The sequence below is a fragment of the Portunus trituberculatus genome, chromosome 38, assembly GCF_017591435.1.
Source record: "Portunus trituberculatus isolate SZX2019 chromosome 38, ASM1759143v1, whole genome shotgun sequence".
Taxonomy (NCBI): Eukaryota; Metazoa; Arthropoda; class Malacostraca; order Decapoda; family Portunidae; genus Portunus; species Portunus trituberculatus.
In genome coordinates this window covers 5990982-6005981 of record NC_059292.1, presented here as the reverse complement: position 1 = coordinate 6005981, position 15000 = coordinate 5990982, and the positions used below count along the sequence as shown (strand labels likewise).

The following is a 15000-nucleotide window of genomic DNA, read 5'->3' as shown; positions in this document are numbered from 1 at the left end:
CCCGAAACAAGTTGATGAGTTGATGTTGCGTTGCTTCTCTACGTAACCACTGTATTTTTGGTCTCTTATTTCCTACACTAAATGCTTCCACTCTTACGTCACCAGAAGCAAAAATTAAGTAGTAGAAAAAGAAAATGGAATGCTTGTGTAATGTGAGGACAGGAACAGTAAGAAAAAGGAAATCTCAATGGTAGTTTGAGTCACTCCTCTTTCGTACTTGTGAGGGTTAAAGCCACTGTCACCAAACACTTCAGCTGTCACATACTCACCAGCTAAAAATTACTGGAAAAAAAAAAATACGAACTCTCTGTAATGTGAGGATACGAAGAGAGAGAGAGAGAGAGAGAGAGAGAGAGAGAGAGAGAGAGAGAGAGAGAGAGAGAGAGAGAGAAACCCTCCCTGCTACAGTTTGACACTTTCCACCGTGACCAAACACTTCCGCCATCACATCTTGAATAAAAAAAAAAAAAAAAATCAAAATACTAGAAAAAAAAAACTGAACTTGTTGTAATGAGAGGACTGAGAAAGCTAAAGAACAGTTCATAGTTAGTATTTTTTAATGTAAGAAACAACAAATGGCCAAGGACACCAAAAATATAAAAAAGGTCCACTTATCAACACACCTTTTGGATGGAGACTGATGGGAGGGGGCAAATTAAGTGCCACTCGGCTGACACTCGGTTGGCACTGGGCTGAGACTAGGCTGGCACCGTAATAAAGTGACTCGACTATTCACACAAAAAAAACTAGAAAATCATTAAAAAATACTGGAAAAAACTGAACTTGCTGGATTGAGAGCACTGAGAAGTTAAAGAAAAGTTCATAGTTAGTATTTCAACACATAGAGACTGATGGGACAGGTGAAAAATAAAGAAATGGAGACGAATGGCACTGGAGAATTAGGTGGCACTCGGCTGAAACTCGGCTGACACTCGGCTGAGACTCGGCTGGCACTGGGCTGACACTCGACTGGCATCATAACTGAGTAACCGTCGAACGTTAGAATAAAGATAATAAATAAATAAATAAATAAGATTAACTGAAGGAAGCAGAACTATTTACTCGTGGTTCCAGACAAATTTCTCTTTTCTCGGTTTAAAGAGGAAGATTTTGTCATTGTCAGCAGTGTGAGCGCCCCGCAGGTACTGGCGCCCACCAAAACACCTGCCTCATGTTCGCCACGCCCTGGGAGGCTGACAGGGCGTGGCGTGGTGTGTGGCGCGGTGGGGTGTGATGCATTGGTAGCGCTGCACTCAAACCTTGATGGCGATTGATGCATTGTGGTCTGAACGGTCCACTCTTAATTCATAGTGTGTCCAGTTTCAGTCAGGCTGTGCTGTTCACTTTGGTCCACCTCGGCAGTCAATGCGTTCACAGTCACTCTCAGTTAGATTTCACTCTCAGATACCTGTCATCACTATCCACTCTGTCACTGTCACTCTGTCACTCTCATTTAGAACAATCCAATCAGTTACTCTCAGTCAAAATATTCACTCTCAGTCAACACATCCACTCATCCACAACAAACCATTCAGCCACTCACTCCACACAGTCTAGTATAATTCAACACACCACTCAGCCACTCAGTCAACACAGCACTCAGCCACTCAGTCAACACACCACTCAGCCACTCAGTCAACACACCACTCAGCCACTCAATCAACATATCACTCAGCCACTCAGTCAACACACCACTCAGCCACTCAGTCAGCACACCACTCAGCCACTCAGTCAACACACCACTCAACCACTCAGTCAACACACCACTCAGCCACTCAGTCAACGCAGCACTCAGCCACTCAATCAACACACCACTCAGCCACTCAGTCAACACAGCACTCAGCCACTCAGCCAACACACCACTCAGCCACTCAGTCAACACACCACTCAACCACTCAGTCAACACACTACTCAGCCACTCAATCAACATATCACTCAGCCACTCAGTCAACACAGCACTCAGCCACTCAGTCAACACAGCACTCAGCCACTCAGTCAACACATCACTCAGCCACTCAGTCAACACACCACTCAGCCACTCAGTCAACGCAGCACTCAGCCACTCAATCAACACACCACTCAGCCACTCAGTCAACACACCACTCAGCCACTCAGTCAACACACCACTCAGCCACTCAGTCAACACACCACTCAGCCACTCAGTCAACACACCACTCAGCCACTCAATCAACACACCACTCAGCCACTCAGTCAACACACCACTCAGCCACTCAGTCAACACATCACTCAGCCACTCAGTCAACACACTACTCAGCCACTCAGCCAACACACCACTCAGCCACTCAGTCAACATACCACTCAGCCACTCAGTCGACACACCACTCAGCCACTCTTCATGACACTCAAGGCAAAAATCGACGCCAGAGCAGAACAGAAAGACAGAAAAACACTCCACAAAGTCAATGTCAGTAAAATATACACTTTTGAAGCTGCATATCGAAGTGGTGGGCGTGGTGGGCGTGGTGTGGGGGGTGTCAGGGGTGATGGGGTTGGTAGGGGCGTCAGGTCATGGGTGGGAGCTTGGTGGGAGGGTGGTGTGGGGATGGGAAGGGAGAAAAAGAGATGGGTAGATGGGGGAATACAAAACACTTTCTCTGTTGTCTATTTAACTGTATGAAGGAAGGGAGGAAATGTGTGTATGCGTGGAGGGGGAAGAGGGAGAAGGGAGGGAGGGAAGGAAGGAAGGAAGAGGGAGGGAGGGAGGGAGGGAGAAAGGGAGAGAAAAGAAGGAAGGGAACGAGGGAAGGAAAAGAGGAATGGAGAGAGGGAGGGAGGGAGGGAGAGAACAGAAGGAAGGAGAAAGAGAGAGAGGGAGAGAAAAGAGGGAGTGAGAGAAAAGAGGAATGGAAGGAGGGAAGGAAAGGAGGGAGGAAAAGGAGAGAATTCGTTCTAATCGTTTATCTAAAAGGAATTACGAGAGAAATATGTAATCGTTGTATGTAATTGTTTCCACTGACAACAATGGCCGCTGGTATCAATAAACACACACACACACACACACACACACACACACACACACACACACACACACACACACACACTGACACGCACGCACATATATTAAGAGAGAGAGAGAGAGAGAGAGAGAGAGAGAGAGAGAGAGAGAGAGAGAGAGACAAAACAAACACTTATCTTCCAATTTCATCTAATCCTTCTTCTTTAGGGATCAGCAGATGAATGTTTTTTTTTACTTCCTTTCCCTTCCTTTTGTGTCCCTCATACATAAAAAATGCGTATATTTAAAAACCCTCTATTTATCCATGTATTAACCCCTTCGATGCCGAGACGTGCTTTTACATTGATTTTTTGGGTGTGATTTGACGATTTTATTGACATTAGGAAGAGTCTATGTTGTTGTATCAGTGTTCACGTATCCCAGTGTTCCGATCTTGCCTGTCTCTGTGTGTCCTTCCTGTGCAGTGTGGTGGAGTCCAGGCGGGAGTCATTAGTGAGGGAAGGGAGGCCAGACTGGGGCAGCTTCTATGATGACAATGGCAGTGATATTATGCAGCACCACACACTGTAATGGCCTCGCGTCTTGGGCTGAGATGGCTGCTGACGTGAATTCTGACCTTATAGTGTGTGTGTGTGTGTGTGTGTGTGTGTGTGTGTGTGTGTGTGTGTGTGTGTGTGTGTGTGTGTGTGTGTGAGAGAGAGAGAGAGAGAGAGAGAGAGAGAGAGAGAGAGAGAGAGAGAGAGAGAGAGAGAGAGAGAGAGAGAGAGAGAGAGAGCCATGAACTAACTTTTTTCATATCTCATACTTCCATAAGTGTGTGTGTGAGAGAGAGAGAGAGAGAGAGAGAGAGAGAGAGAGAGAGAGAGAGAGAGAGAGAGAGAGAGAGAGAGAGAGAGAGAGAGAGAGAGAGAGAGAGAGATAGACCGCATGAACTAGCTCCCTCTCTACATATCTCATACTTCCACCCTCAAATTCCTTCCTTCCATCTTTAATTTCTCTCTCTCTCATCCGCCATTCATTCCTCGCCCGCTTCCTCCTTCCTCATCTCAGTCTACGAACACCACCAGTCCGTCCGTCCGTTCGTCCGTCTGGCCCCTTGTCCTCACCTCGCTCCAAACCAGCATTTCCACACGTCCTCCTCCATCCCAGCCTCCTGCGTACCTCCGTCTCCCCTCCGCCGCCTCCTTCAGTGCCCCTTCTGCATTCACAATTCAATTCCTGCTCCAATTAAGCACCCCAACTCCTCCGACTCTCACCCAGGCCATTCTCAGCCTCACCCCGCCTCAACCCCACCTCAACCACGGCGCCACTCCCTCTGTCCTTCCTCTTATTGGCGCGAGGGTTAAGAAAAACTTCGGTGGCAGGGATTTTTTTGGTGGTTTGAATACTTATGTGGGAAGGAACTGCTGCTAGGGAAAAGAACGAGAAGGAAGAGACGGTGAAGGAAATGGTGAATCTGAATCTCTGCAGGAGAGTACATAGTTGTCGTGTGGCTTTGTGATTTGCTGAGCTTTGGGAGTCTTGCTTGCTGCTTGCTTGGGTTTGTTTGGTGTGGTGTGTTGAGGGAGTGAGGGTGGTGAAGATTGTGTGTGTGTGTGTGTGTGTGTGTGTGTGTGTGTGTGTGTGTGTGTGTGTGTGTGTGTATGGGGTGTGTGTATGGGTGTAGGGATGTGTGTGTGTGTGTGTGTGTGTGTGTGTGTGTGTGTGTGTGTGTGTGTGTGTGTGTGTGTGTGTGTGTGTTCAGTGTGTTGTTATGGCTTGATTCTTTGCAGTGTGTCTTGTTTCTTCGTGTGTGTGTGTGTGTGTGTGTGTGTGTGTGTGTGTGTGTGTGTGTGTGTGTGTGTGTGTACTCAAGTGCGTTGTTATACTTCGATTCTTTTATAGTGAGTCTTGTTTCTTCATGTGTGTGTGTGTGTGTGTGTGTGTGTGTGTGTGTGTGTGTGTGTGTGTGTGTGTGTGTGCGCGCCCGTGTGTGTGCGTGTGTGTGTGTGTGATGAATCGTGATTGCTTTTCTCACCTCGTATTTTTACAGTCTGCGTCTGTCAACACCCATCTCACCTGCCTCACCTTTCCTCCCCGTGTTCCCTGCACTGAGACTGAAGCAAAGACGGACTCTCACTCTATGCCCATCAACAAGAATCCTTTACCTGAAACCTTTAAATAAATACACCTGATATCTGATTACCTGTATATTCCCTAACCTGCAGAGAATGTACCACTAACCACTAGAACTCATAATATCACCTGTCCCTTATAAAACTCACCTGGGGAAACAAGAAGATTAACCCTTTAAGTATTATGACGCGTTTCTATATTCACTCTGCTTACTATTTCATGATTTTATATAGCTTCAGAAACTTACGTGGGGGATTAAAATAGTGAAGACTGTGGCTATTAATATTCTGACCTCCATAGACCCTTTCTAATGTCAATAAAATGGTCTAATCGTACACAAATCTCAAGGTAAGACTATGTCCCAGTATCGAAATGGGTAAGAATACATACCTGTGAAAAGTAAGAGTTTTAATGAGGCAAAATAGTAGAACTACAAGATACATAAGGTTTAAACTGACAGAATACTCCTTTTGGTCTCGTGAATAGTATCTTTCTGTGCTCTAAACATGTGCCAGAGTGCATCAAAGAGCTGGAGGAGAACTTGTAAGACTCAGAGGAAGAACGTAGTTGGTGCATTAGTCCAGTGTCCCTTTGTCTGGAGTGAATCAGGACACTAGAAGGAGGAAGAGAAAGACGCACATGCAATGAGCCACGAGAAATGAGAGAAATGGCATACAAGTGAAGGAAAGATGAAATATACTGACAGAAGTGAGAAGGTGAAGAAAAGGAGGAGAAAGGAAGGAAATGGTGGAGATAATAGAAGAAGGAACATAAAGACGTATGTACCTGCAGTGAATCACGAGAAATGACAGACGAGGGAAGGAAAGAAGAAAAAAAAGTAACAGAAATGAAGAGAATATGAAGAAAAGGAGAAAAAAAGAAAATTAATAAATGAGGAGAAAAAAACCAGCAGAAGTGAAGAGAAGATGAGGAGGAGGAGGAGGAAGAGAAAGGAAATGAATGAATGAGAGAAGGAGGAAAAAAATAACAGGAGTGAAGAGAAGATTAAGAAAAGGATGAAAAGAAAGGAAATGAATGAATGAGAGAAGGATAAAACACTAGATGAAGACAAAAGTGAAGAGAAGATGGTGAAAAAGATGAGGAGAAAGGAATGAGAGGAGGAAAAAAATAACAGGAGTGAAGAGGAGATGAAGAAAAGGAAGAGAAAGGAAATGAATGAGAGAAGTAGAAAGAAGAACAAAAAAGAAGATACCAACAGTCAATCAAAACAAATGACACGAATAAAGCAAAACAAAGCAACAAATAGAAGAAGAAGGAAGAAGAAGAAAAGAAAATAATAGGTGAAAGAGAAAGAAGAGGTAAAAGAAGAAGGAGAACAGGAACACAAGAGGAAGAAGAAGAAAATAGAAAACAACAGGGGAAAGAGAAAATAAAAGCAAAAATAAGGAAGAAGAAGAAGAAGAAGAAGAAGAAAAGGATTATTAGAGAAAGAAAAAGAAAACAATACGAGAAAGAAAAAAATGAAAAGTAAAAAGAAGAAAAGAAAACAAAAAGAGAAAGAGAAAGAAATAGTGAAAATAAAGAAAGAAGAAAAGATAAGAAAAGAAAGAAAAACCCAAAAAGTAATAAAGGAAGGAGAAGAAAAGAAAATAAGAGAAAAAAAAAAAACAAAAGAAAAGGAGAAGAAACACAAGAAGAAAAAAAACAACAGGAGAAAGTAAAATAGGGAAAAATAAAGAAGAGAAGAAACACAAGAAAAAAAAGAAAAGAAAAAAGTAATATAAAGAAAGAAGAAGATTAGAAAAAGAAACACAAGAGAAAAAAAAAGAAAATAAGTAAAGAAAAAATAAGAAAAGAAACGAGGAAAAAAAAAAAAAGTAAAAAAATAAGAAAATAAAAAACACGAGGAAAAAAAAGAAAAAGAAAAAGTAAAAGAAATGAAAGAAAAAAAGGAAAAAGAAAAAGAAAAATAAGGAAAAGAAGTAGATAAGAAACACTAAAGGAAACGAATATAGAAAGAGGTAGAGGAAAACAAAACAAAAAAGAAAAAGAAAAGAAAAAGGAAAAAGAAGAAAAGAAGATAAGAAGGAGTAAAGAAAAGAAATAGAGAAAGAGTCAGGCATCCATTACTATGCATCTGGAGTGACGAGGTGAAGGTCTGGCTAGAATTATTTAGCGAAGGCGCCCCAAGACGTGTGATTGTTGGCTTCTAGTGGGAGAGACAGGGGAGGAGGAGGAGGAGGAGGAGGAGGAGGTGGAGGGGCTGGAGGAGGAAGGGGGAGGGGCTGGAGGAAATGAGGGAGGAGGGAGCGCAGTTTGATGAGGAGTGAGGAGAGCTTAGGGTAATGAAGCTGCGGACGATGAGGGGCCAGGGAGGAGGAGGAGAAATGAGGGAGGGTGGCCAAGAGGAGGAGAGGGAACCGTGTGAAGATGAAAATGGAGAAAAGTCATGAGAGAGAGAGAGAGAGAGAGAGAGAGAGAGAGAGAGAGAGAGAGAGAGAGAGAGAGAAGGGAAGTGGGGAAAAATTAAAGAAGGGAAGGGAATTGAAAGAGGAAAAGAAAGAGGAAGAGGAGGAGGAGGAGGAGGAGGAGGAGGAGGAGGAGGAGGAGGAGGAGAGTGTAGGCAGGTGGAGGTAAAGGAGGACATTTAAAGCAGAGGAAGACTTTGCCTCCTTCATTCTTTCCTTCCTTCTTACCGTCCTCTCTTCTTCATTTCCTTTCCTTTGTATTCTTTCTTTCTTCATTCCTTCCTTCTTTAATTCTTTATTTCTTTTTCTCTTCCTTCTTCTTTTTTCTTCTTTCCTTTTTGCCTCCTTCCTTCTTTCCTTCCTTCTTACCATCCACCTTTCTTCCTTTCCTTTCCTTTATATGCCTTCTTTCCTTCATTTCTTCCTTCCTTCCTTCTTTCTTTAATTTTTTATTTCCTTCCATCTTCTTTCCTCTCCTTTTCCTCTTCCCTCTTTCGTTCCTTTTTAATTCCCTCCTTCCTTCTTCCCTCCCTTCCTCCCTTGCTTCTTTCCAACATTCCTCCTTCCTCTATTTCTACTTCTCTTCCTCTACACATTTTCTTTATCCCTCTTCACCTCTTTTCTACATTCCTTCCTTCCTTCCTTCCTTCCTTCCTTCCTTCCTTTCTTCTTCCTCTGTTCTTACCTCTTTCTATTGCCCTTCTTCCTCATTCTCTCTCCATCCAACTTTCTTCCTCATTGTCATCCTCCCCACCTCTCTTCTTTCTCCTTTTCCTTCTTCCTCTGTTCTTATCTCCTTCTTTCTTCCTTTCCACCTCTTCCATATTCTCCATCTATCTCTCTTTTACATTTTCCCTTCTCCACCTACTTCTTTTCCTCCATTTCTACTTTCTTCGTTCCTCTCTCTCTCTCTCTCTCTCTCTCTCTCTCTCTCTCTCTCTCTCTCTCTCTCTCTCTCTCTCTCTCTCTCTCACCTTTTCCTCATTCTTCCTCCTCCTCTCCTCCCTTTCCACATATCTCCTTTTCACAATTAATCCTTCCTCTCTTACTTCTTTCTCCTACTTCTGTCTCTCTCTTTCTTACTTCTCTCTCTTTCTTTCTTCTCTCTTTCCTTCTTTCTTATTTTTTTCTTTCCTTCTTTCTTGTTTTTTCTTTCTTTCTTACTTCTTACTTTCTCTCTTTCTTACTTCTTTCTCTCTCTTACTTCTCTTATTTCTCTCTCTTTCTTTCTTTTCTCTCTTTTCTTTCTCTCCGTCTCTTCCTTATTCTCCGTCCTCCACTCCCCTCTCCACCTTTCTCCTTTTCCCCATTCCTCCTTCCTCTGTTCCTATCTCTCTCTCTCCACCTCTTTATTATTCTCTATCTACCTCTTTTCTACATTGTCTCCCCTCTTCACCTCTTTCCTACAAAATACCCCCCTCGCCCACCTCTTCCTCATTCTTCATCCACCTCTCCTCTACATTTTCTTCCTTTCTTCACCTCTTTCCTACTATCACCCCCTCACCCACCTCCTCCCCCCTCCACCTCCACAGTGCCGGCGGATGTGTGTCTGGTGGATGAAGTTAATCCACTTGTAGGTTATGTCAATGAATCGCTGAGGGTCTCTGCCTTTCATTGTTTTTTTGTTTCAAGTCTCCACTCACCTTCTCTTCGTCTCTTGGTACATACTCGTCTCCTTACTTGGTTGCTTGCTTACTTACTTACGTGCTTACTTGCTTGGTACTTTCATTGTTTTTTCTTTTTTTTCTTTTTTCTTTTTGTTGATTTGTTCGTTTTGTTTTATGGTTTCTTGTTTTTATTTTCTTCCTTCTTCTTTCCTCTCCTTTCCTTTTTTGTCTCCTTCCTTCTTTCCTTCCTTCTTACCATTATCATAGACAGTACTTAACCCCTTCAATACCATAACACGTTTCCACATTCATTCTGGTTAATATTTGGTGATTTTACACAGCTTCAGAAACTTACGAGGGGATTAAAATAGTGAAGACTGTGGCTATTAATCTTCTGCCCTCCATAAACCCTACCTAATGTCAATAAAATCGTCTAATTACACCCAAAACTCAAGATAAAAATGCGCCCCGGTACTGAAGGAGTTAATGTAATGTTTACCGTAAGATGTACTGCGGCCGTGGGTATTGTTCCGCACCCCACGGGACGCCACACAATCAGTCGTTCCCAACACAGCTTCGGGAATAGACTCACGCTCGCCTGGCAATCTACTTGCCTGCCTTTCTTTGACTGGTCCTCCTGTCAAGCACAGCCAGTCTACCTCTACAGTCTACTGTCTATAGTCACACTCCAGTGTGTAGACTGTAATCTTACATCATCACGCAAGTTACAAGCTTCATTCAAGGCGCCCAGACTACAAGTCTCTGGCCGCCGGCTACTCATCAAGCCTCCACGCGCTCGCTACCAAGTATTTTGTATTCCTACAATAAACACAGGGAAGCTTCCCCCTGGTGTTTCTTTCCATCACACCTGCATATGTCGTTGGTGTCACTGGTACCAGGACACCATCCTCCTTTCTTCATGTCGCTTTTCCTTTTCTTTATATATCTTTTTTCTTCCTTCCTTCCTTCCTTTCTTTCTTCCTTCTTTAATTCATTTTCTTTTCCTTCCTTTCTTCTTTCCTCGCCTTATCCTCTCCTCTTCTTTCTTTCCTCTTTAATTCTCTCCTTCCTTCTTTTTCTTTCTTTTCTTTTTTGTTTCTTTTCCTTTCTTTAGTTGATTTCTTTCTTTTTGTTTTATGTTTTTTTTTGCTGTTTTGCTTTTTTTTTCCTTCTTTCCTTCGTTTTCTTTGTTTCTTAGTTTGTTTTTTTGCTTTATCGCTTTATTCTTCCTTTTTCTCTTCTTCCTTTCCTTTTTTCCTTCTTTCTTTCGTTTCTTCTTCCTTCCTTAGTTCGTTTTATTTTGCTTTTTCACTTTTTTCTTGCTATTTTTCTTTTCCTTTCTTGTTTTTCTTCTTTTATTTCCTTATTTCTTTTTTCCTTCCTTCCTTCCTTCCTTCCTTCCTTTCTTTCTTTCTTAACCTCTTTCCTTTCTTCGTTGTCTTGCTTCCTTGTCTTCCTCCTTTCTTCCTTTGTTTCTCTCTTCCTTCGTTTACCATTTTCTTTTCTTAATTGTCTTCTTTTATGTATCCTTTTCTCGTTCTTCGTTTTCTCTTTTATATTTTCCTTGCTTGCTTACTTTCTTCCTTTCTTCTTTGTTTTCTTATTTCTTTTCTTTCTTTTTGCTTGCCTTTTCTTCCTGTTGTCTCTTTTACAGTTTTTCTCTCTCCTCCCTTTCTTGTTTCTTTTTCTTCATTTTCTCCTTTCTTCCTTGTTATCTTTTCTTCCTTTCTTCCTTCATTCATTCTTTTGTGATATGGTTTATTTTTCTTTTTCTTTGTCGTCTTTTCTTTTATTTTCCTTCATTCCTTTACGATCTTTTACCGTCCTTTGTTCCTTTACCAGCTCATCTTTCACTCCTTTCTTTACCAATTATCTCCTCCTCCTCCTCCTCCTCCTCCTCCTGCTGCTCCTCCGCTTTTCCCCATCTTTATCTTCTTTCCTTCATCATTTTTCTAACTACTATCCTCCAAAATCTTCCCTCCTTCCTTCCTTCCTTCCTTCTTCTCGTGACAATGTATTACCTTCCTCCATCATGCCCTGCCTTCCTTCCTTCCTTCCTTCCTTCCTTCCTTCATCTTCACTGTCTGGTAGCGGTAATGGTGGTGGTGGTGGTGGTGACAAAAGAGCTGGCTTGTGTAATTTAGTGATGCAGTTAACCTCCTGTAGTTATTTTTTTTTTCATACGTGCTTATCTCTGACTCCCCTGGCTTATTAAACGTAGTGGCTTGTTATGCGTAATTCAGTGCCTCTGTGTAGATTAAGAGTATGGCTTTTAAAGGTTCCTGTAGTTGTAGGGGGCGTGGGTAAGCCTTTGCAACGGCTCCCCCAAATTATTATTATTATTATTTTTTTTCTACGTAGGGAAGAGGGCCAGCCAAGTGCAAAAAAAAAGAAAGTAAAACAAAAAGGCCCACTTGAGTGCTGGCTCTCTAAAAACTGTAAAAAGTGCCAAAACCGTCAGTCAGAATTAGGTGTGTGTGTGTGTGTGTGTGTGTGTGTGTGTGTGTGTGTGTGTGTGTGTGTGTTTTCAAAATATCTGGTAAAGAATAACAAAAACGATTAAAAAGAAGAGGCCGACTTAGATGCCAGCTCCCGAGCAGATCCGAATGAGATTGCCTTTAGAATGGGTTAAATATCTTGAAAAAAAAAAAATGTCTTGGAACCTCCCTCTTAAATAAGTTCAGATCATAGGAAGATGGAAGGAAATACAGAAGCAGTTAGGAAGTCGATATATTTGTAAGAGTGGTTTTAGTGAAGAGGTACAAAAAGGCTTAAAAAAAAAAGGCTCATTGAAGGTGCTGACTCAAACAGTTGGAACCAAAAGGATTACCAAGAATTTGAAAAGGTGTCTTGAAACTTCCATCTTCACTGAGTTCAAGACAAAGGCGGTAGGAAAGACAGTGTTCCAGAGTTTACCAGTGAATTGTGGTGTTAGTGGTGTTGATCGTGGTGGTATTGGCAATGTAACACCTCTCTCTCTCTCTCTCTCTCTCTCTCTCTCTCTCTCTCTCTCTCTCTCTCTCTCTCTCACGCCGCCGCCCCCGCCATATCCTGCACGTCATGGATCAAAATTTGCTTCTGCCTCGCTGTTGCAATTCAATTTGGCGAGTGAAAATGGTGTGACCGAATAACATTTTACCTGGCCTGTGTGTGTGTGTGTGTGTTTGTGTGTGTGTGTGTGCGTGTGTGTGTGTATGTGTGTACGTTTTCCCTTCGTTTCACTCATAAACACAGCTCCCTGATGTACTCACACACACACACACACACACACACACACACACACACACACACACACACACACACACACACAGGCTGACATGTCCCAAGAGAGAGAGAGAGAGAGAGAGAGAGAGAGAGAGAGAGAGAGAGAGAGAGAGAAGGGTACACAAAAAAGTACCAATTGGGATTCGAGACTATTTTAATTAACTGTTCCCGCCATACACTCATACGTACAGACAAACACCACCACCACCACTACCACCACCACCACCACCACCACCACGACTACCTGTTTGCCTCTTCGCCCCTTCAGACAGTAGCCATTCTTTACCACGGACAGGAAATCGACTGGAAACCTGAGTAATTGAAAGTAGATAGATAAAAAAGGGTAACTAGGATAAATTGCTGCTATTTAGGAGGAAGGAAAAAAATAATTGGTGAAGGTAATTATTTTTTTCCTCCAGTTTTTTTGTGTGTATTTTGTCTTATACTTGCGTGTCGCCTTCAAATGTCTTTCACTTTCTCTCTCTCTCTCTCTCTCTCTCTCTCTCTCTCTCTCTCTCTCTCTCTCTCTCTCTCTCTCTCTCTCTCTCTCTCTCTCCAGCCGTGAGAAAGAATGAAGTTTGGTCCTGTAGTTTCTCTCTCTCTCTCTCTCTCTCTCTCTCTCTCTCTCTCTCTCTCTCTCTCTCTCTCTCTCTCTCTCTCTCTCTCTCCTCAACCTCCGTGAACGATGCTCCTTGTCACCATCTCTGTCACAATAATCTCGCCAGCTGTGCACGGCGGGAAGGTTGGTAACACTGCCACTGATTGATATATGCTCACTACACTTGCTGATCGGCCCACGTGTTGCCTGTCTTTCGTAACTTGTATTTCAACGTTGTATTTCTATCATCTCCATAATTTCCACTAATCATCTTCGTTGTAAAATTTATCTGCTTTTTTTTTAACTTGTTCAGTACTAAGATATATTTTTATCGTGATTTTTTTGGTGTGATTAGATGATTTTATTGACGTTAGGAAGTGTCTATGGTCAGACGATTGATGGTCATAGTCTTCACCATTTGAATCTCCCACATTAGTTTCTGAAGCTGTATATAATCACCAAATACTAAGCAGAATGAATATGGAAACGCGTCATGGTACTGAAGGGTGTTGATAAACGTGTTGATTGTTACTAATAGCTTGAATACGTGCTGAGTTGTGAAAATTTAGCATACAAGAGAAATACTATTTATGAGTAATAGATGACAAAAGGAAAGTGAATAAAGCATGGGATAAGAAGAAATAAGATGTACGAGTGGATGGGAGTAATCGACGACAACAGAAAGAAGAGAAATAAAGCACGGGAGATTGACAAGAAGAAATAGAGGAAATGTGTGAGCGAATGAGAGTGATAGGTGACAAAAGGAATAAAGGAGAATAAATAAAGCATGGAAGATTGACAGGTAGGAAAAGAAATGTGTTAGTGACTGGTGACCGAAGAAAAAAGGTGACATGTAAACACGAGAAGGATAATGAAAACGAATGATTGAGAAAAAAAGGCGAAAAAAACTAGAATTATTGATGCAAAAACTGAAAAAAAAAACTCAATTATTCTTAACGTGAAAAAAAAAAAAAAAATAGCGCACACAAGCCAATAACGAAATTAATGAACAACTAAACAAGCAGACAACGCCGTGAATAAATAACTAAAACGAAGGAAATAGAAAAAAATATAGAGTCTTTCAGTTTTGGAACGCATTTTTCACCTAGAGTTTTGGGTATGATTAGACCATTTTATTGACATTGGAGACGGTCTATGGAGGTCAGAAGATTAATGGCCAATCTTTGCTATTTCAATCACCTCATGAGTTTCTGTAGCTGTATAAAACCAAATAGTAAGCAGAATGAATATGGAAACGCATCATGGTACTGAAGAGTTGTAAAGGCAGGTCTGGGAGGGAAGGGGTTAATGAAAAAGGAAAGGCAGTGAGGACAATGAGGGTTTGGGAATCAGTGAGGGTTTAGGACAACAGGAAAAAAAAAAAAAAAGGATGGGGGAGATAGAAATTGGATACTAACCGTTCAATGTAATTTACTGCTCTTGTGATGGGGCAGCCAGCGAGTCTGACATGTCCGGTGCATTATGGCGGGCCACACACACACACACACACACACACACACACACACACACACACACACACACACACACACACACACACACACACACACACACACACACACACACACAGAAAATAAAAAAAACTTCCGGTGGTGTTTGGCATTAATTCCTCTCTTTCCCATTATGTCCAGCGATTTTCCATTACTTTCTGCGTGTTTTCCCATTAACTTCTGCATTATTTCCCGATCAAGTGCTGTGCTTTCTGTATTTTTTCTTGTCTTTTGTATTTTTCCTGTCTTGAAAATCCGGCTACTTGTCTCTGTGGCCTTAGAAAATTGTCGTGGTGAGAGAGGAAGGCGTTTCTAAATACAGGTTAGTATCTCTGCAGACTCTCATTAGAACCTTCGCATATTGATTAGTCCATTAGTTACCGGGGAAATGTCGCGTCTGGAAATCATGCAATATTCAGCCCCAGTATTGTGAAGGATTTTTGTTTATTCATTTTGTATTGTATCATGACATTATATTTTCATTTTCCTTCTCTGATGCGGA

General features: G+C 42.0%; 2 protein-coding genes across 8 annotated transcripts in view; one reads left to right on the top strand and one right to left on the bottom strand.

Annotated features, from left to right (window-relative positions):
- The window catches only part of LOC123514644 (leucine-rich repeats and immunoglobulin-like domains protein 1), a 486618-nt gene that overhangs the window by 28026 nt on the left and 443592 nt on the right, over nucleotides 1-15000 (top strand). The gene's annotated exons all lie outside the window — the stretch shown is intronic.
- Nucleotides 1532-2314, bottom strand: LOC123514608. The gene has a single exon (XM_045272577.1). It carries the CDS (start codon nucleotides 2312-2314, stop codon nucleotides 1532-1534), a length of 783 nt encoding a protein of 260 aa, XP_045128512.1.